Consider the following 22079-nt stretch of genomic DNA (forward strand, 5'->3'; position numbering starts at 1 on the left):
ATTTTTCAAGTAGTCAAGTTCAATGCACTTTGTTAAAATCCTGAACACAAAGAAAAATCCCAGACACAAAAAAAGCCATGGACACAAAGAAAAATCATGGTATCAATGACATTTTTTTCCACTGTGACAAACCTGCAGCCTTCAATCATAACATATGACAACCATTATGAAGATGACATCAACAGTAGAACATTCATATGGCTGAATAACAATGACTAGAACCTGAAATCAGTGTCCATGATAGCTGAAACCAGATTTAAGGGTGAAAGTAACATTAAGCACTTACCAGTATGGGAGCTCGAATACAGGCCCCTGGAAGGGGTGGGGCCTTGGGCAGAAGGGGCGGCGCTGGGGCTCGGCCTCCCCCAGCCAGCCCATCCGGGAGCCCCAAGCCCTTTTAAATTGCTGGCCCCAGGGCAGCTGCCCCTTTTGCCCACACCCTGTCGGTGGCCCAGGGGGGCAAACGGGGAAACAATGTTAAAGCGCTGCCGTGGCAGTGCTTTAAGGAGGGTCCTTAAAGCACTGTCATGATAGCGCTTTAACATCGGCTGGTACAGGCTGGTAGCAGCAGCCACTTCTTACTGGTACACTGTACCGGCCTACTTTCACCCCTGACCAGATTAAATACAACACTCATTGTACCCACATTACTTTATGGTTGTAAAACATGAGTACTGACAAAGCATCTGGAGAAATAGCTGCAAACACTTGAAAGGAGGTGATTGCACCATATCCTAGGCATGACAAGACTAAATAGACTAACAAATTATGATATCTGTAGAAGACTGAAAGTACATTGCAAAAAGAAAAGGAGTACTTGTGGCACCTTAGAGACTAACCAATTTATTTGAGCATAAGCTTTTGTGAGCTACATAAGCTTTCGTGAGCTTACATGAAGTGAGCTGTAGCTCACGAAAGCTTATGCTCAAATAAATTGGTTAGTCTCTAAGGTGCCACAAGTACTCCTTTTCTTTTTGCGAATACAGACTAACACGGCTGTTACTCTGAAACCTGAAAGTACATTGTGTGACTACAATCATCAAAAGCATGCCTGGACAGAGAGGACATGGATGTTCAAGGAGACAATGGTATAACACACTATATAAAATCATCCAGGCAACACCCCAACTGGGTTAAATGGCGGCTCAGAATAGATTTGGTTGGAATCTGTTTATAATCTTGGCCCTACCCATGCTTGGTGTTGGAAAAAGATGATGATAAGCATGCTGATGGTGAAGATAGTCTTTATGCTAAAGTATACAGTTTTTTGCACGCAGTTGTTACTAAATGCTCTTCTACAGTTTATCTCCTTCAATATCTATTTTTTTAAAACCACATGTCTTTGATTTCAGTTTTATTAAAGAGTTTAGAAAGTGCCCTGAGATATGAAAAACATCTCTGAGGTTTCTTTAGGTATCTGTGCTCTAATTCTGTGTTGATATTTGGATTATTCTTTATGCACCAGATTCTGCAATGAAACTTGTACCTATATAATGAAATTTGTTTTTCATACCCTTATAACATCTAGATCAATGTTATGGTAAGACTGACCTAAATTCAGTTTTAAAATGGTATCCAAATTGTCACAGATGTTATTTCACATCACTTTTTAATGTTGGATAGCATGGACTGTTAAAGGTCTCTTTTTATTGCTTTGCATATTGTCAATGTGCTGATCTCTATGATGATTTTTCTGTAGTTTACAAGAAGACAAAAGACTCCTGCAACGGGAATATGAGAGAATCCCCAAGCAAGGTGTAAGTATGAAATACACCTCACTAAAAAAAGTCATGTTTTGAGTCCTGTTGGATAGCATGTAAAATAAGAAAACTATGCAGATGAAGATACTATTGTAAAAGCTAGAACAGTAGATTTTTGTAACATCTGGAATATGTGGAAAAATCAAGAGGTAGAATTCAAACGAAAGGCTGTGTTGTGTAATTCACTTTTGAGAACCCTAGGACAAACACGAAACATTTAACTTATAAAGACATGTACGGATAGATGTCCTGAGAGAACTGTTCAAATTACAATTCTACTAATTCATAGGGCAAATATTGAAGTAGTACTTCTGGAGGAATTCTATGCCACTCCGTGGTCGCAGAAGTCATGTCATCCACAGATTGCTTTGCTTCTCTGCAGAAAAATGACTTCTGAGGGGAAGCAAAAGGAAGCTGCAAGAGCAGTCACTTACCCCTCCCCAGCAGCCAGGAGCAGCCGGTGGAGACATAAATCGTCGCAGGGGAGGAGAGATTGTGTATCCATGTGGGAGAGACATCACTCACTACTGGGGGGCAGGGCTGGGCATGCATGCGTGTGTGCAAGTAAGCAAACGAGGGTGGTGTAAAGGAGCCTTTTTGTAAATGACATGTGATGGGGCAAGGCCAGATGGCTATAGAAAAGTAGTGGGAGATAGATATATTAGCTCCAGGCTAAACAAATCCCTGGTACCAGGATAAGTGAAATGGCAGCTGCTTCAGGTCAATTAAGACATTTGGGGCCAATTAAGAACTTTCCAGAAGGCAGGGAGAAGGCTAGGTTGATTGGGACACCTGAAGCCAATCAGGGGCTGGCTGAAACTAGTTAAAAGCCTCCCAGTTAGTCAGGTGGGTGTGCATGTCAGGAGCTGTGGGAGGAAGTTGCACTGTTGGAGAGGCTGAGTAGTACACACCATATCAGGCACAAGGAAGGAGGCCCTGAGGTAAGGGTGAAGTGGAGCTTGAGGAAGTGACGCTGCTGGGGGAGGGGGGAGTAGCCCAGGGAATTGTACATGTAATGTTTCTAAAAGGTCAGCTGCCATAGCTGATACTATTAGGGTCCCTGGGCTGGAGTCCGGAGTAGAGGGTGGGCCCAGGCTCCCCCCCCACCTTTGCCCCCTGATTAATCACTGAGACTGGGAGACAATAGAGATGGTGCAAGGAAGGATAACTTCTCCTCACCTCCCTCGCTGGCTTATGATGAAAATGGCTCAGTAGACTGTGACCCTTGTCTGCAGGGTCACAGTGAGCCTCTGAGGCTAGCGAAATCTGCCAGGAAATGCGGGACCCACTGAGGCAAGGACAGAGCTTTGTCACAGACAGTATAGCCTTATAAATGCTTATGGTGCTTTAGTGATTAGAACTGGCCTAAGTTTTCAGACTGAAAAATTTCCCTTTCAAAATGTGCTCCATGAACTGTTTACTACTGACCTTTCTGGAGACTGTCAGTAGCCAATACAAATTGTGAGTTTGATACCCCAGCCCTCATTTGCTCTTCAGTTACCTATGATTGTAATACTGAGCATATGGCTGCATATATTTGTTGACTAATAACTAGAAATAAAGGATCAAACTTAGCTACATTATTATTAGACAAAGGGTGTTGGGAAATTTCCTCCAGTGCTCCCCACTCTCATTCTCCATCCATTGTATTGTAGTTTAAATAAATTCCCAGAATTTTGCAGAAGTTTAAAATATTGTGCACAGAATTTTAAAAAATTTGGTGCAGAATCCCCCAGGAGTAAAGTAGTAACAAATTATATTTCATATCATATACTGTAATACATATATCATTCAGAAGAACTAATCTTAATCCTTTCTTACAATATTATTCCCTTTCCACAAAATATAAAAGAGGTCTTTATATACTGCTTGCTTTTCTGATCATCTTAATCCTCCCACTGTGCTCAGAATTTATTTTTCTTCCATTCAAACAATACCAGTGGTGTTTGTTTCATGAAATTGCCCATCATCTCATTAAAGGCCTGATTCTGCAATTCTTGCACATTTTGAATAAAAAACACTCAACAATTAATAATTGCAACAAAAGGTAAATAACATTCTGCATGTGAAAACTACAAATTCAAGATCAGTATTTGGGATAGTGGGATGTACAGCTTTTCCTGGTGAAAAATCCAAATGAGCATTGCAGATGGTTCTTCTGGTTTCAGCTGGCTGACCAGGTTTAGAGCAGCGGATCTATTGACTTAGAGGTTCCTGGCACTGCAGTTTATTGGAGCTTCTGGTCCTCCAGTCAAAACCAAGTCTTCTTATCATATGTGCAATGTGATGCAGGTGACACATAACCAGGATTCATCACTGAATTTGGTCCACTGGTTGGATCATTAGCTTCCCCGGTGTGAGCCGGGTACTGGCGGAGACCACGATATAGTAACCAACAGAAGCCAGTTGAAGGATTGTAATAGTTTTTACTGGAATTTTCCAGGCTTTTACTTTTACTTTGCCACTTTGAATCAAGCCCAGGTTGGTAGTAGCCAAAATTTAGCATCTACTGGCTATACAGTGGCCTTTCTGAAATGAGCATTACAGTTGATGTTAAATCGACTATTGGCACAAAGGCCAAAGTCTGGACAGACATGAAAATTTAACTTCTGCTCTCACTAATAGGGTTGTCCTTCCATGTCAGAGTTGAGACATGATGATGGAGCAGTGTGCGGTAGTTAGCACTGCTGCTGCTTGTTTGAATCTGTTCTATGGGTGAATAGAGGTCTTATGGGCTATCAAGCCAAGACTTATAAAAGAAATAAATCATCAGAACAGTTGGAAGACCTAAGGCAGTATGTATGTATATGAGAAAATATCTTTAAGAGTTATATTTATTTTAAAATTTAAATTTATCTTACAACAAAATATAAAAGAAAATTTGGTGGAAATATGCTGGAACCAAAGAATTTTAGGAGTTTTCATAATTGTGAAATAGGAAAACTAAACTCATGTGAATATGCAAAAATACCAAAGTAATACATAGTCCATTCAGGCTTCTCAGTCTTTTAAAGAAAAGGTGCACTTCTCTAATGAAAATTCAGAAATTATTAAACAAACAATACAATATTTGTTAACAATTGTAAGCAAGAAATGTACTTTCCCCCAAAACCAATACAAATTTGAGATACCTGATCTTTGACTTTACTTTTAAAGGAGACAGAAAAGAAAACAAAAGTGTTGAAAGAAAACTGTGAAGAGCTCCGTAAAGAAACAATCCAAAGGAGAATGGAAATTAAAGCATTGAAGGAAGATGTGACATCCAAGCAAAGGCTGATGTTAAGAGAACAGAAAGAAGTAGAGGAACTTCTTGAGCAGCAGGATGAGTTAAAAGTAACACAAGAATGAGTATATAAGTGTGTGTGTGTGAATGCACACGCTCAGGGAAACACATTGAATATTCTGAATACTTCTACTGTCATTCGAATATGTACTACCATCAGTAGGCATGACATAACAAAACACAGCATTAATCAATAATCATGTATCATGCTGCTATACCATTCCCCCAAGTAGCCCTCTGGGAAATTATAGGCATAGTACTGACAACAAGTAGCTTTCATAATGGTCAGAACTCTTAGGCTAATTTCAGGTATATAAATATTAATGAACAAGACAGAACACAGTATTCTGTGAGTTATAGTTAGAGCGGGTCAAGAATTTTCAGTCAATCTTTTTTGATGGAAAATGTAGTTTCTGCAAAATTTTCTACAGGAAATTTTCAGTTTTGCTGACACTTTTTGATTTTTCCATCATGAAAATGAAATCAGTAACTTTCACTAAACACACACACACACACAAGCTTGAGACCTAAGATAGGTAAAATTCAGAAGACGTGGATCGGTGAAAGGTTTGAGGTCAGATATTTCATGAACCAGGATGGCTGGAAATAGGAGCTTAATAGCATTGGAAAAGCAGGGCTTCCAGTCTTTCAGAAGGACACACAGCACTTCTTTCCAGACCTGTCAGATCTTGAAATATTGGACCTTAATAATGTGAAATATGTATTTATAGAAAAGGTATTTTGTGTCATTTTTAGAGTGTTTTGTGGCTTTCTCTGAGCTCTGGTCAGAACAGATTTGCCCTAAGAATTGGAGCTAGATTTTCTGGTGCTCCTTGACATTGAAAATCTAGGCCTATATATTTATAGCATATGTACATTATTTGTGAGTTTTGCAAATATAGTTTTGCATATCTGGTGCACTAGTCAGTAATAAAAATAGCAGCTGTGTTCTTTTGTGGGACAAACTCATGTTACTGAAAACCACACATTTCTGTCCTAGGTCATATTAGTAGTTCAAAGAAAATGTTAGTTCTCTGAAATTATGTGACATTTAGAGCCTGTTGGTCTAACATTTTTGTTTTATTACTAGGATGAGCTAGTCCGCCTCCATGCTATTCCTCTCCAGCTTGGAAAAGATATGGACAAGATAAAACGCAAAACACTGTAGGTTTTTAAATGTACCTAACTAAAATCTTTTCATTTTATTTTTATTATTTGTTTTCTCAGTAATATCTCGGTATAGAGACAACTAACAAAGTTTAAGTTCTTGATACAAAATTCTGATCAATGCATACAGTGTGTCCATAATCTACTTAATGAGCAATATCCATAAAACTGAGTCAAAAGGTATAGCATCAGCAGGGAAACATATCTTAGACTTGAAAACAACAATAAAAAAAGTTTTGGAATAACCTTTGGTCACAAACCATAAAAAGTCTGTTAATACTGCATATTGAGATGGTTGATATCAGATACTACACAGATCTTACCTGATATCCCACAGATTTTTTTCATATGTGGAACAATACTATAGATCTAAATTGATGGTGTAAGCTAGCACCTAGCACTTTTAAACACATGCCAGTCCTCAGCTGCTGAACATTAGCATAGCACCATCGGCTACAATAAAACTACATCAATTTTCACCTGCTGAGGATCATGTTGTGAAATTACCAGAGCATCCAGATTTTCTGGGAACAAGTATTTAGTTACAGTGCTCTGATCCTAGTCTTCCTATAAAAATTATTTGGTCTAATGCTTTAAATGGGGTAGATAATATCCACTCATCATCTGTTATGTTTTCCTCCTTATTCCTTACACACTTCTTTTTGCAGCCAATGGCAGGTTTCTCTGTTTCTATGTTGGGTAATCGGTACAGTAAAGCATGAGATATACTGGTCAAGGAAAAGCATACTTCTTTGAAATGCAACCAATTGCAATTTGGCTACCTTTTCTTAAAACACCTAGTGGCCAAACTGCTGTCCTAAGTTAGCATTCTTTGTACCTTATTAACCTATTATATTACACTGAAATTTATTCTATCTCCTGACTTCATTCTCTACCTCTAATTATTTTTCTGATGTTACATTTTTGTAAATAATTCCTTGCCTCTGCTCAATTATTTAATTTAAAAAACTATACATTCCTTTTCTTTTTCTTTCTTCTTTGTCTATTTTTGTGTTTCTAGTTATCTAATTTCTTTGTACAAAAACTGATTTCACATGTGTATTGCCAAGCTGGACTGTGGCTTAGCTATGGATTTGGGAATGGCTTACTGCAAAAATACACATTTGAACCTAAACCGTAACTTGTGCTGTAGTGGTGCTCAAGTGAAAGAAGAGAATGGATAAAGCCCAAAAGGGAGAACTGCCCACTGTAACAAGTCATCAAGAGCGAGTGATCTGAATTCAATCCTCCAGTCACTTGGCATGCTCTCACCAACAAGTGTTAGCTAAGGGTACATGATGCCCTAACTCAGAGGAGCAGCAAAATGCGCTTCCGAATACTATCCCCATAGCCATGAGGGCTCCTGTCCAGGGCAACAGAACAATTGTAGCAGAAGAGATACTGAGCAATAGTTCTGCTTCTACTCACTGCAGCAGGAATGAAAGCATTTGGTCTTCAGTCTATATTTCTAGAGCTGGATCCATTTTTACAGATGTGATATTATACTGTTTTAAAATGTGTTCTCAGAGCTATAGAGAAGAAGAAAAAAATTCTCGTTGACCATGTACAGGAGTTAAATAATGCCCTTAAAAAAATGGAAAAAAAGAGTGAAGAAGTATTGGAAGAAAAGGAAGATGTAATGAAGGAATTGGATGGAAAACGAGCTTTGCTTGAAAGCAAAGAGCGAGAATTCAACCATTTGACAAAGTTACTAGAAATGAGCAAAGAGAATGAAGCAACAGCCCTGGCAGACAGGTTAGAATAGAAGGCATGAGCCGTGTACTCAGAAATGGTATGGGTGAGCACTCATCTATTCTGAATGAATTATTCTTTTCTTGGTTATTGCTTGAAATAGCTTTATTACTGACTTCATAAAATCACACTATTTAACATTACTCTAATTTCACCATGGATTTATATAATTTCTGTTCATTGAGTTATGTTGGTGATCAAAACTTGATGTTATCATACAATAGAGAAATGCAGTAAGGTCCTGATCCAAAGCCCACTAAACTGCATGGAACAGCTCATTGATTCAGTGGACATTGGATCAGGCCCTAAATGAGAATCCACAAGACGGAGGCTGATAACAATCTTCCACTGTGCCTGAGCAAAGATTGGTTTCAGAGGAGAGGGGTGCTAACAAAGGCCCATTTGTGGCTCCATGATTCTTCTGTCCCACTCCAGTAGGGAGGGGCAGCTTTAAGTTACACTGCTTGCAGAAGACCTGCCTCCAGCAAAGAATTGGGTATAGCAGAGCCTTGCTTTGCCACACCTCCTCCCCTCAATTCGCCTCTGACATGGTCACCACCTGACTCACCTCCTCCTGACCCCTGACATCCTCCCTCCCCACTTACACTGGGCAGCACAGCTTTGGTGGAAGAGGCAGCAAAAGCAGGTGGCAAAGCTGGCACGGGGGGTGGGGGTGGCAGAGCCACCTTTACCAGCTTTACAACAGCCAGAGATTCCCAGTATCACCAACCAGAAGTGTTCAAACATCTTGAGTCATGCCTCCCCAAATCATGATATTATTTAAAAATAGTACATTTGGGATTTTTTTTATGTGCTTTCTGCTTTCTGACCCGTTAAGGTTCATGCTGATCATGCTTTCAAGCATTTCTTTGGAACCAGGAGGGCTAGAAACCTGCTTATTGTTTTGAAGTGAATGCTGAGGTTCTCATATAATCACTGGGCTCTGAGAGCTGTGACTTTAAGAAGAACACCAGAAATCATGAGAACTGTAATAACATTGTGAGAGCTGGGAACAGTGGATTACCCCTACACAGGGAGAATTCCCTAGGGGATTTCTCCAGGTGATTTAAATGAGTAAGCAATGCAAAGTGAATTTAGCGGCTCAGAAAACCTAGCCCAGCGATTTTCAAAGGAGCATAAGGGTGCTAGGCACCCACATTCCATTGAATTCCGGCTGGATTTGGGCAGCCAGCTCCTTTAGACTCCCTTATAAATCCCCGCCTCTCTACATCTGGTAATCAATATAAACCTCTATAATGCTTCAAATCTCAGATCTAGGAGATATTATGCCTGAATCTAGCCAGCTTCAATTTTCTCCTTTCTTTGTGGGGAAGGATGTATACCTGTAATAATAGCCTTACCTTTAGCAGTAATCCTTCTGCCCTTTCTGTTTGTGTCTCACATTAAAGAAGATTGGAGGAACTGATAAATGGAAATTTACAAATGAACACAATTTAGACTCCCTTAGATATTAAATATACATTGTAATTCTCACTTTAAGAAATAGAAATAATTTCTCTCTTATACTATGATTAATTTTTTAGCACTGTTGAAACAAAGCATGGGAGTGTTGCCATTGGCTTCAATGGCATCAGGATTTCACCCATTATGTTTTAGGAGAATGGCCATTAATGTGTGACAAGATAGTTTTTTCTATTTTATTTTGCTTCTCAGCTGCCATAATGCTTTTCCAAACTCAATGTAAAGGGGTCGTGTTTGTTTGCATACATCTATTGGACAGGTTTTCTCTTTCTGAAATATTCTATATATCTATGCAGGGCTGGTCTGGAAATTGGTTTACGTAATTGTCTCTTGGAGAAGCAAAAGCAGCATGATAATCTGGTTTTTAAACAAAGAGAGAAAGATAGAGATTTGAGAAATTTAAAAAAGATGGAGATGCAACTGAAAATCGCTTATGATTCCTTGGAGCAAATTAAATTACTGCATGAGAGGCTCACATTAGAGGTCTGTATGCAAAACACTGATGACAAGAATTAAAAATATCGCAATAGAAAATCAAATTAAGAAATACTTTTATTTTTGTGCAACCATTTTAAAAGTAAGACAACATTTTAAATTTCTGTGTGCAGAATACAGGCTGTTGCTAACATTTGTACTCAGAGTTCTTGCATTTATAGCTCTCATAAGTACTACATCTGTTTGGCTGTATCTGTATATGTGAGTATTTGTTATCTGCACAGCGCCCACAATATGCAAGGCACTTTATAGCCATGAAAAAAATATAGTCCCTTTACCCAGAGGACCTTACTAACTAGATCAGGGGTGGGCAAACTTTTTGGCCCGAGGGCCACATTGGCATTGCAAAACTGTGTGGAGGGCCTGGTATGGAAGGCTGTGCCTTCCCAAACAGCCTGGCCCCCACCCCCTATCGGGCCCCTCCCACTTCCTGCCCCCTGACTGCCCCCCTCAGAACCCCTCACCCATCCAAGCCCCCCTGCTCCTTGTCCCCTGACCGCCCCCTCCTGGGACCCCCCCATCCAACCCCACCTCCTCCCTGTCCCCTGACTGCCCCAATCCCTCTCCAAACCCCCATCCCCTGACAGGCCCCCTGGGACTCTCACTCCTATCCAACCCACTCACCCCCGCTCCCTGTCCCGACCCCCCCCAAAACTCCACCCCATCCAACTGCCCCCTGACAGGCCCCCTGATACTTCCACACCTATCCAACTGCCCGCTGCTCCCTGTCCCCTGACTGACCCCCGGGACCCTCAGCCCCGGCCCCCTTACCATGCTCCTCAGAGCAGCATGTCTGGCAGCCGCGCCTCCCGGCCAGAGCCAAACATGCTGCCGCACTGCCCTGCAGAAGCACACAGCTCCGCCGCCCAGAGCGCTGCCTGCATGGCAGCAAGGCTGCAGGGGAGTGGGAACAGCAGGGGAGGGGCTGGGGGCTAGCCTCCTGGGTGGGGAGCTCAAGGGTCAGGCAGGACGGTCCTGTGGGCCGGATGTGGCCTGCGGGCCGTAGTTTGCCACCTCTGAACTAGACAACATACAAGTACAGTACAGGGAAAGGTTAAGGAGCAACATGAAGAAGTGTGAACAAACAACAGACTATTACACATATCTGCTAGTGCCACCATTTTATTGTAATCTTCGCTGAGGAGTAACTGGGATTTGTAGGCTGTTTGAAGAGGTGTGTTTTAGGAGGCTGGAGGCCTAGCAAACTGAGTCAGATGTTTAAAGGCATGCCACCTGTGAAGTGCTGTAAGTATTGTTATCCCCACTTATGAGAGGGCAAAATAACTGAGTGGTTTGCTCAAGGTCACAGAAAAAATTAGTGATAGACATGACTAGAACCCAGGATTACATGGCTCTCAGTTCTTTACTTAAATCACTAAAGCACACTTCCCTTTATATTGTGCAGGTTTCTTGTATATTACAGTAAATCAGATTCTTCTTTGTTTTAACGTGATTCCAGGGAATTGATACCATTTGATGTTTGGTATTACGAATAAAGTACTCTCCTCTATGTTTCGTTCATTCCCACTCCAGTTACATGTCTGTTTATTTCCGCCCTCTTCCTTCATTTCCCCAGTCCAATGTCCACATGGCTTTCTTTGTCTTCTTTTCACACTCATGCCTTCTGTCACTCTGCCCCTTATAAGAACAGTTTAATTCGTCTTGTCTACCAAGCACGCTCCTTCTCCTCCTTCAAATCCTTCCTTAAGGAATTCCACTGCTCAAGTGAGCTGTAGCTCACGAAAGCTTATGCTCAAATAAATTTGTTAATCTCTAAGGTGCCACAAGTACTCCTTTTCTTTTTGAGGAATCCTCCTGATCCTCTCCTCACTAGTTGTTCCCCAACTCTCCATTTCCTGAACTATTGTTCCATGCCTTGTGTTGGCTTTGTTTTTCTTGTCTGTTGAAGATTGTAAACCTGTCTTTCAAAATTCTAATTCCCCCTTGGCAAGTAATTATTTTTGCAGGATAGTAAAATATCATCTCAGTAAAAGGCTAGTGAGCAGATATGCCAGGCCTGGTACAATTTCATTACAATTTTGCATGGCTGTTGTAAGCTCTTTGGGGCAGAAAATATTTACTATATTGTTTTAAAAGTGCTGTTTAAATTTATAAAGCTGAAACTATTACTTTATAATTTTACTTCCGCTATCCCACTCACCATTGCAAAAACAAAAAAGGAATTTCCTTCTGAATTCATCTCACTGCTTATTACACACCCTGTGACACAATTCAAGTGGGAAAAAATGCACACGAAGTTGCTGTTGTTTTCCAATCAAGGATTATGCAAGACACAAGTTTCAGAGTCAGCTTATTTGAAATATTGCTTAATGGGCTGATGAGTGTCCCTCCAGTGATAATAAAGGCATGAACCAGCTGCCTCTTAGTAAGTCCAAGGAAATGGGACCTCTTCTGTGCTGCTGTAAACAAATTTTGCTGAAGAAAGAACCATAACTGGCCACTATGGTTGAATGTCAAACTCAAACTGACAAAAATCAGGGGCATTCTGAGTTTAAAATTCACCATATCCAGTGACATCCTCACCCCTGCTCCTTCCCCTTTATATCAGGTAACAAGGCTCAAGCAGCATAAAGGTGCTCTGAAAGTTCAGTTGCAACAGGCACTGTGGAAGTCAGCCGTAAGGTTGCCTCCCAAGAACCATCTTTCAAGCTCTAGCATAGAGAGTGTGCCTGGGGAGGGGGGCCACAGAACACAGCCCTGTTGAGATTCTGGACAGCATGGCCTGCAGGCCAGCCTCAAGAGACGGCTGTAATTTAGACAGGCCCTGAGGACTATCTCAGATATCCTGGGGGCTTCTCCAGCCCACAGAACAGTCCAGGATCAGGAGCGCACAAAGATGGTGTAAAGCAATATGGCCAGCCTCAAGAGATCAAAAAGTATGAGTAAGACCCTCTCAACAGCTCAAAAATCATGTCAACCCCCCAAAATCATGAGCTTTAAAAAAACATCAAATCATGTGACCGTGGGCAAGTCACTTGGGTCAAATTTTCAAAAGTGGCATCTGATTGTGAGTGCCTCTGTTTTTGGGAATCCAACTTGAGACACCTTGAGCCTGATTTTTCAGCTCCCTTTGAATTGAATTGGAATTGTGGGTGCTCAACAAATCTGAAAGGCAGACCAAAGTTGTCTCAGATTGGGCACCCGAAAATTAAGGATGCCAAAATCAGGTGCCACATTTGAAAATTCTGGCCTTTATTTTACTGTGTTTTAATTTTCCCATCCATAAAATGGAGATAATATCCACCTTTGTAATACTATTTAAGAACCACAAATTAAGAGTGCTGTGTAAGTGCAAAATATTATTTATTATTTATGTTAGTGTATAGAATTTTGAATCAGGTTGTACTTTGAAAATGGCATCTTGGGGTTCAGAATTTATTTTGGCTGTGTGACTTCTGGATCCAGTGTACTCAGTTTGCAAGTGAAAAAAATGCTATTTCTAACTGCCAGCATTGCAAACTCGACACAAGCTGTCCCTCTTACATACTGCTACTAGCAGAGGTTCTTCAAGACACATTAGTTCCTCTGTGGCACCTGTGTTATCCCATTGTCTCCAAATTATACCCCAGTGAAACTTTGCAACACAAATGTTTTTCGTGGAATTACACAGATATAATTTAATTGGAACTTAATTTCTAATTAGTCTAGGCTTCATTATAATATCTGAGTCACTAAACAATTCTGATGATGATGAACAAGACGGAGTATATTCAGCTCACTCTATTATTTGTTTTGGCTTCTTCAAGGCTAACAGGAGTAAGAAGCCCTAAAATTGCATTAAAAATCACTAAAAGCAGCAGGTATGACTTTCATTATATACAAGGGTTAAATATTGACCCACATTAAGTCAATGGCAAAATTCCCATTGTCTTCAGTGGGGACAGGATTTCACTGAAAAAACTATCTATGAAGCTAGAAGGTGATATTTTTACAGTCACTTATCAGACCAGAACCATGCTTTATGTTGCAGTGAAACACTGACTCTCAGGAATGGCAGTACCGACCCACTTATGTTGTTGTGAAGTTTAGGATTTATGGCTAACATTTTCCAGTGAAAATTTGAGAAAATTACTTTTAATGCTATTATTTATTTATTGTTTGTATTACCATAGTGTTGAGGAGCTATGGTGATGGATCAGAACCCCATTCTGCGAGGCATTGTACAAAGACAGAACTAAAAGATAGTCCCTACCCCAAAGAGCTTACAATCTAACAAGCTGCTTGAAAGATATTATCTATGTTTACATCTTTTCATATTCTGCTCTCACATCATTTTGCTTACCTGATTTGTCTTTGTAGGTAGATGCTATCCCTAAAGATGATGGGACATTGGTGGAAAGAAGAAGAGAACTTCAAAAAGAAGTTGAAATGAATAAGAGAAATCTGGCCCAGGAGGTGAACAGCTCTCCTTCCTTATATTTCTTTCTACAGCAAATAGCTTTCAAACTACAAGATAAAAGGGCTGTTTGCAGAAAGTTTGCCAAGCATTTCCAGTTGTAGGTGTCCAGTGAGATAATGTACAGTGGAATCTGTTTTATTTTAAAACACTGTCAAGGTATTTGTCGTATTTTTAAAATTTATTTTTGCTCTCACTATAATTGGTCACCTATTGGAAGTATGAGAGAGAAATATGCTTCCTAATTAAAATGTTCTCTCCATTATAGGATCCCATCTACACTACAGCTGGAACTGTGGTGGGTGTAATTGGCTTTGGATATGGCTGTGTGACCTTATTAAAGCAAACACAGTTCAGTATGTCCACAATATAGATTTTCATGTAAATTGTGTGTGCTTGCCACCAACTGCCACACTGTCAACAGTATTAGTGCATTCTGGGAAAATCTAGGTGACTGTCTTATAATACCTCGGTTGCTGGTTCTGTCTGAAAGTGTTGGTGTGCTAAGCACTATAATGACAAGCTCACTGGAAGTGATAGATGGTGTTTTTCAGATAGAGATCTCACAATTCCCACCTCTTGTCCACATAGGAGTCTTTCTTTTTATGCCAGTCCCAGAATTCATTAGCATAATTGTTTATTAAGGGCATTTTAAGATGTTTTGACAATCTTGGCTGTTCAGGCTGCTGAATGTTCTGGGCTTTCTTATTTTCATGCTCAATAATCTAACGGTGGATAGGCCAGAAATGTTCCACTGTGACAGAGCATTTTGGTGTATTATTGTAGGGCATCATGTTATGGTTCTGTTAGTAGTGATTTTTTTTTAATACCCATGTAGACCAAAACCCTTACACAGACTTTGAAGATATAAGCAAAAAAGAGCATTTCAGATTTTGTGCCTACCAGCATTGATACTACAGTTCATAAATAATATTAAAGTGAAGTTTGGTTTTACTTTAGAAAATGACAACAGATGTTGAGGCCCATATGTTAGAACAATGTATTGCTGAAGAAGATCAGCTTTTTAAGGAGCAGGAACGCTGCAGAGATGAGTTAGCCCGTCTTGCACGCCTGACTCAGGTCAAAGCTGATGAGAGGGAACAGAAATCTAAGGACTCCTTAAAAGCACAGGTAAAAATGTATGGTTCATCTCACTAGAAAACTGTTTTTGAGTGTATTAGATTACATTACTTATCAATAAAATGATCACTCAACATAATCTCCTGCTCCCACATCCCTTGAGAATTCTGTCATAACATGAGGTTAATATCATGACATTATGTTGATTCATTGTCACCTTATGATATAATATAATAACAGTACATCAAAATGTCATCATGCCACAATGCAATGTGATGCCACCTGATTTCAGGCATCACAAATGCCTTCAAAACAAGAACAAGCTATAAAATAATGGGACAGAATCTAGATACCTCAGTCTGGAAATTCAGATCACAGAAGTTGCATATCATACTCCACAAAGACATGAGTATCCAAAGAATACTGATCGTCCTTCATTCCGAACGCAGGCTACAGTCCAAATTTTTGACATATTGTAGAATGTAATCCGTGACGTTACTTTTGGTATAAAAGAGCAAACTAGAACAGAACATAAGAACAGCCATACTGGGTCAGACCAATGGTCCATCTAGCCCAGTATCCTTTCTTCCGATAGTGGCCAATGCCAGGTGCTTCAGAAAGAATGAACAGAACAGATAATCAAGTGATCCATCCCATGTCACCCATTCCGAGCTTCTGGCAAAGCGAGGCTACGGACACTTCAGAGCATGGTTTTCCATCCCTGCCCATCCTATCCTGGCTAATAGCCATTGGTGGACCTATCCTCCATGAACTTATCTAGTTCTTTTTTAAACCTTGTTATAGTCTTGGCGTTCACAACATCCTCTGGCACAGGGTTCCACAGGTTGACTATGCGTTGTGTGAAGAAATACTTCCTTTTGTTCTTTTTAAACCTGCCGCTTATTAATTTCATTTGGTGCCCCCTAGTTCTTGTGTTATGAGAAGGAGTAAATAACACTTCCTTATTTACTTTCTCCCCACCAGTCATGATTTTATAGACCTCAGTCATATCTCCCCTTAGTCGTCTCTTTTCCAAGCTGAACAGTCCCCATCTTCGTAATCTGTCCTCATATGGAAGCTGTTCCATACCCCTAACCATACTCTTTTCTGTACCTTTTCCAATGCCAGTATATCTTCTTTGAGGTGGGATGACCAGATCTGCACGCAATATTCAAGATGTGGGTATACCATGGATTTATATAGAGGCAATATGATATTTTCTGTCTTATCTATCCCTTTTCTAATGATTCCCAACATTTGGTTAGCTTTTTAGACTGGGTGTCTGGGGTGGCGACCAGCAGCGTATTAATGCCTAGGCCAACAAAGCCTAGGCCTAGGGCGGCAAATTTGCAGGGGCGGCAAATTTTTAATAGCAGCCAGAGGCTGCTTCCCCCAGTGCCGGTTTGCGCCATCCAGCCCCGTCCCCACCCCAACTCCACCCCTTCCTTGCCCCCTCCCTGCCCCTATTGGTCCCTTTCCCCAAATCCCCGCCCCAGCCCCGCCTCCTCTCCTGAGCATGCCGCGTTCCCCCCTTCCCCCTCCTTCGCAAAGCTGTTTCGCGCACAAGCACTGGTAGGGAGTGGGGAGAAGCAGGACCCGGCAGCGCACTCAGGGGAGGAGGCGGAGGTGGAGTGGAGGTGAGCTGGCAGGAGGCGGGGGAGCGGCAATTATTTCTGGGCCTAGGGGCGTCAAAATCATTAATCTGCCACTGGTGGTGACTGCTCCAGGCCCTGCGCTTTGTGGGGCCCTGCAATTGGCCAGCACAGTCAGTCCCAGAAATGATGGGTCTGTCCTGGAAGTGACAGATTTGTCACTTCCTCTCTGGGCCCCGCATCCTGCTAGGGATGGCCCTGGGGCCTGGAATTGCTGTCAGGGGGCCTGCACCACATACACAATGCCCAGAGTCCCACACTACATCCAGCCAGTCCACCCCACTCCCATTTTATCATGGGCAAGAAAGAAAAGAAAGGCCTTGCAGGGCACCTTGAAGGTTAATAAACTCGGATGGTTACAGTTCTGGAAGTAACTAAGTTCAGAAGGTCCAGGACTCGAATGAAGAACCTAGAAATGTACCTTTCCGAGCAATCGTCCATGATTGTTTGAAAGCCAAAAAAGAGTAGGGACCAGTGCAAACCCAGACTAAAGAAGCTAGAGAACTGCAATTTCCTTCCTGCCAGGAGTCCAGGATTCAACTTCAGACATGTCTTTACCAGACAATCACATCATAAAGGAAATGATAGGCTGAGGAATAGAAACAGCAGGCCTCAAGACAGAAGAGTTGCGAACTGGTTGCTCTTGCCAAGTCTCGTGAGAAATGGGAGAGAGAGCAATAGACTTTTTTTCTCCACCTCCTTCCTATAGATCTTTCTTGTGCTGTCATCATAGGTGCTTTGCTCTCTCTTATTTCTCATCCTTTTTCTGAAAAGAAGGTGAAGGAAATTTAGGTGCCAAGGTGCTTTAGAAAATCCCACTGGGTGCCTGTCTGCATGTTCAAGTGGCTAACTGCCTTTAAGAATGTGGCCCAAGGTGACTTCAAGAAAAAGAAAGAATGCTGAGAGATGGAAGTAACGCCGTGCTCAGACAAAGAGAGGCAAAAAGACTGAGGGAATTTAGCTATTTAGTGCCCTAAGGATACAGAGCTCTTTTGCCTCCTTGCTTCCTCACAGGCAGATGATGCAGTATCAGGAATCCTGCTGAAATGGGAGTTAAGACCTAATTTGGATAAGAGCAAATGGGGCATGTTCATTCTTAGTACAACCCTACTGACCTCAATGAAAGGATTAATTTTGTCCAGTGATTTACAATATTCTCATTATTAACCAATCCTGCAAGGTATTCAGCTTCCCCTGAAAGGTGTTGTGTACCCTCAACTCTCATTGACGCTAGTAGGAATAGAGGATATTCAGCAACTCTTAGGTGTCAATCAACACTTTGCAAGCTGTATGCTTTCTCAAGGAAAGACTGATAAATGTTAAGATGCAGCATCAAACTATTATCTTAATTACGGTAATAATAATGTTGTTGAATGACTTTATGTAAGTGAATTGTGTTCCCTGAAATTGTTAGCCATCTTTGAAAGGAAGGTTATTATCCCTCTTTTTGTCCTTCATGGTTACTCTTCCACTAGTAATCAAAAGACTAAAGGACATCTCTGATTTTACTATAGTTAGAACAAAATATGAGTCTTTAGAATAATTTTCCTCACTGCTTCCTTCTTATCTATGAAAATTCAGTTTTTGTAACGTCCTGTATCATTTAAGATGACATAAAAAGTTTCTTCAACTCAACTTCATATTTGGAATTTTCTTTGCAGATCCTGACCTATCAAAAATGTTCAATGCTATTTATGTTTCAGATAAGGCTCCACAACATTATTAAAGAGATAAAAACAAAGGAACTTGAAATAAGGGAATATAAGAAGAAGAAGAAAGCAATCCAAAGGCAGTAAGAGAATTATAACAATACACTAGAGGAAATGACACTTTTTCTAAAGCAATAACCCATTTAAATTATTTATGTATAAGCATTATAATAATCATTTCCTTAAATACTTGCATTTTTTCAGACTCAAAGGATTTGCTAAAATGTATGACCTTATTCGAAATGAGAGAAACAAATGTGTAAACCTGGTGCAGACTGCTCGCCAGAAAACAACTGAAATTAAAGAGAGAGCAAAAATGCTAGAGAATGAGATGGAAATTTTAAGGAGCAATGTTATAATTAAAGAAAGGTAAGTGTCAAAGTAAATATTTCCTTTGAATAACATTCCTGGATTCCTTTAACCTCTGAAGGCTTAGGATATCATTATTTATCAATGGATGGTGTTGTAAAGTGGGACTTGTTCATTATGAGACAAAACTTGCCCCATCCTCCTCAGTCACAGGGAGCCCCAGACGCTGGTGTGATTCCATTGTGTGTAGGCAGGAGGCAGGATCTCAAGAGCCCATTCAGGGAGTCTACACTCACTGTGAACTGTGGAGCTCAACTCTTCCATTTGTGAATTGTGGCGCTCTTCTTGTATTTACAGCTCTATACAGCTGGGTTTGAGAGTCAAGTGGGTCAGGGGAGGAATGGAATAAGGACATTGGATCTGCCTCTGTACATAATCAATGGCCTTTGCACTGCTTAGAGCCAGAGCTACTGATGCTTTAGTAGCTGCACAGTGGTTCCACCCCCTGGGAACAAGAGTCGTTCTTACCCGGGTGACATGGACCTGCCTGGTGCCAAGCTTATTTACTTGGTCTTTGCATGGGAAACAGGATTTAACACCATACTGTCATTGGCCTGCTGCAGTCTGGGCAGTTTAGGGAACAGATGTATTGAATGTGTCCACCAAGCAAATAGTTCATCCATAAAATATTTAATAATACTTTGTACTTCTGTAACAGCGTCTATCTCAGTTTTCTTGACAAATATTTAAATAAATCTCATAGCACCTTGTGAAGTAGAGAAGTCTTATTATCCCCACTTAGATGAGGGGAAACTAAGGCAGAGAGGCTTAATGACAGCCTATGTCACGAAGCTACTCAATGGCAAAGTCAAAAATAGAATCCAAGAGACTTAACCATGAGATCACACTTCCTCCTATAAAGCCTCTAGTGTCTGTTAAGATTAATTTCTTTATAGCAGAGATAAATAGTATTTGAACTAGCAGTGATACTCACTCCAGATGGAGTAAAGTAATTCTAAATACCATCTTATTAGCAATTTAGAAGAATGGACTATGTGGAAACTGAAATCCAATTTATCAGTGAGGGAGCATCATCCAGTGGTTAGAGAATACAGATCTCTGGGAATCATGAGTTCTAGTTTTTATTCTCATTCTGCCTCTGATTCGCTATTTGATTGTACTTTAGCCACTCAAACCTCTCTTTACATCAGTTTACTCATCTGTAAAATGGGGATGTTAATACTTTTCTCTCTCATGAGAGTGAGGTGAGGAATAATTCATGTTTGTAAAACACTTGGAGATCTTTGAATTAAAGGCACTAGAATAGTGCAAGACATTATTTCAGTATTATTATTTAAATAGAGATAGAGTTAGACTTTATGTACATTTAGAAAATTTTGTATCAGTGTTATTTCCTATGACTTTATCTCCTGCGGCACCCTGGGAGGCAGAGAATAGCCATAGTGCATAGCCCTTCTCTGTGCCTGACGCACCTCTTATTCTGAGGGGCTGAGAATGAAAGAATTGTAGAGGCCTTATCCAGTTCTATACAGAGTTGGGAGGCCTTCTGCAAAAGGGGCATTCTTAGAGGGTTGTTTCCACCCCTTTTAATGCTCCTGTGTACTGCCAAAGAGGTGTAAAGGGCTTTAGTGTAACTGAGGATAAAGGCCAAGTTCTGTTATATTAAGTGAATTGAAATTACAAAAATCCTTCCCTTTTCTCTGTTGCTTTTATTAAAGAAAACTGCAGAAAAACCTTCTGAAGCATTCAAATAATATTGCAATCAAAGACAGCATCCAAAGTGATGTCTGCAAAATTACTGCAACTCTGCAAGAGATGAAGGAAAAAAGAGAGCAACAGTTACTGGATGTTGACAGACTCACCAATATGCTCACCCACATTGAAGAGGAAATGGTGCAGCTACGCAAAAAATATGAAAGGGCTGTTCTGCGTCGAAATGAGAGGTAAGAAACAGGGTAATTTGACACATAAAACACCTTGAGTCACTTCTATGACATTTCACTTATTTAAAATGGTAACCAACAATTGATGAAAGATGCCATTTCTTCATAGGATCTAGTTCTGGTGTCCATCTGCAGTTTATTGTTATAGATAGGGTTGCCGACTTTCTAATCACACAAAACCAAACACCCGTGCCCCGCCCCTTCTCTGAGGCCCTACCCTGCTCCCTCCATCCTCACTCCCTCCATCATTCGCTGTCCCCCACCCTCACTCACTTACTCATTTTCACCGGGCTGGGGAGGGTCCCTTTTTGACCAGGTGTTCGGGCTGAAGATACTGTTGTATTTTGCCTATAAATATAAACTGGCCTTAGATTTATGTTTAAATTTTGAAATGGAAAATAGTCCTGGAACAGGCCTACCATTAGCCAAAGTTATTTTTGTTTGTTTCCTTGTATCAACAATATTTTTAAAAGGAGGAAACCTTGTAACCAGGAATGCTAGATACCTGGAATTTGGCCTCACTAGAATGGCAATATCTGAATTGAGAGTGAGAAAGCTGTGTATTACAATATATAGTTATTTGGCATTTCTTCATTGGTTACATTGTGCAACCCACAGAATAATATCTATAATAACAACTGTATTGGCTATTGAATCCCCTGAGAGATTAATATCATCCTCCCCTGTTTGTGTATAAGTGCACAGATGTGGCATGAGAAGGCACAAGAGATGAATATCACTGACCAGGATAATCCATTCTTTAAATAAACTTCCATGGAAGGTGTCAAGGTTCCTTCCCCTCTCTGAACTCTAGGGTACAGATGTGGGGTCCTGCATGAAAGATCCCCTAAGCTTATTCTTACCAGCTTAAGTTAAAAACTTCTGCAAGGTACAACCTTTGCCTTGCCTTGAACAGTATGCTGCCACCACCAACCGTTTAAAACTAAAAACAGGGAAAGAGCCCACTTGAGAATCATAGAATATCAGGGCTGGAAGGGACCTCAGCAGG

General features: G+C 40.7%; 1 protein-coding gene across 3 annotated transcripts in view; it reads left to right on the plus strand.

The window, feature by feature from the left end:
• The window catches only part of CCDC146 (coiled-coil domain containing 146), a 127317-nt gene that overhangs the window by 90146 nt on the left and 15092 nt on the right, over window positions 1-22079 (plus strand). For all 3 annotated transcript variants that reach the window (XM_073328559.1, XM_073328563.1, XM_073328560.1), the window contains exons 5-14: window positions 1700-1757; window positions 4917-5093; window positions 6134-6207; window positions 7738-7965; window positions 9741-9927; window positions 14260-14355; window positions 15317-15487; window positions 18792-18880; window positions 19002-19166; window positions 20846-21070. In XM_073328559.1, coding sequence (XP_073184660.1) covers window positions 1700-1757; window positions 4917-5093; window positions 6134-6207; window positions 7738-7965; window positions 9741-9927; window positions 14260-14355; window positions 15317-15487; window positions 18792-18880; window positions 19002-19166; window positions 20846-21070 — 1470 coding nt within the window. The remainder of the gene's footprint in view (window positions 1-1699; window positions 1758-4916; window positions 5094-6133; window positions 6208-7737; window positions 7966-9740; window positions 9928-14259; window positions 14356-15316; window positions 15488-18791; window positions 18881-19001; window positions 19167-20845; window positions 21071-22079) is intronic.

This window comes from Lepidochelys kempii, chromosome 1 (assembly GCF_965140285.1).
Source record: "Lepidochelys kempii isolate rLepKem1 chromosome 1, rLepKem1.hap1, whole genome shotgun sequence".
In the NCBI taxonomy this organism is placed as follows: domain Eukaryota; kingdom Metazoa; phylum Chordata; order Testudines; family Cheloniidae; genus Lepidochelys; species Lepidochelys kempii.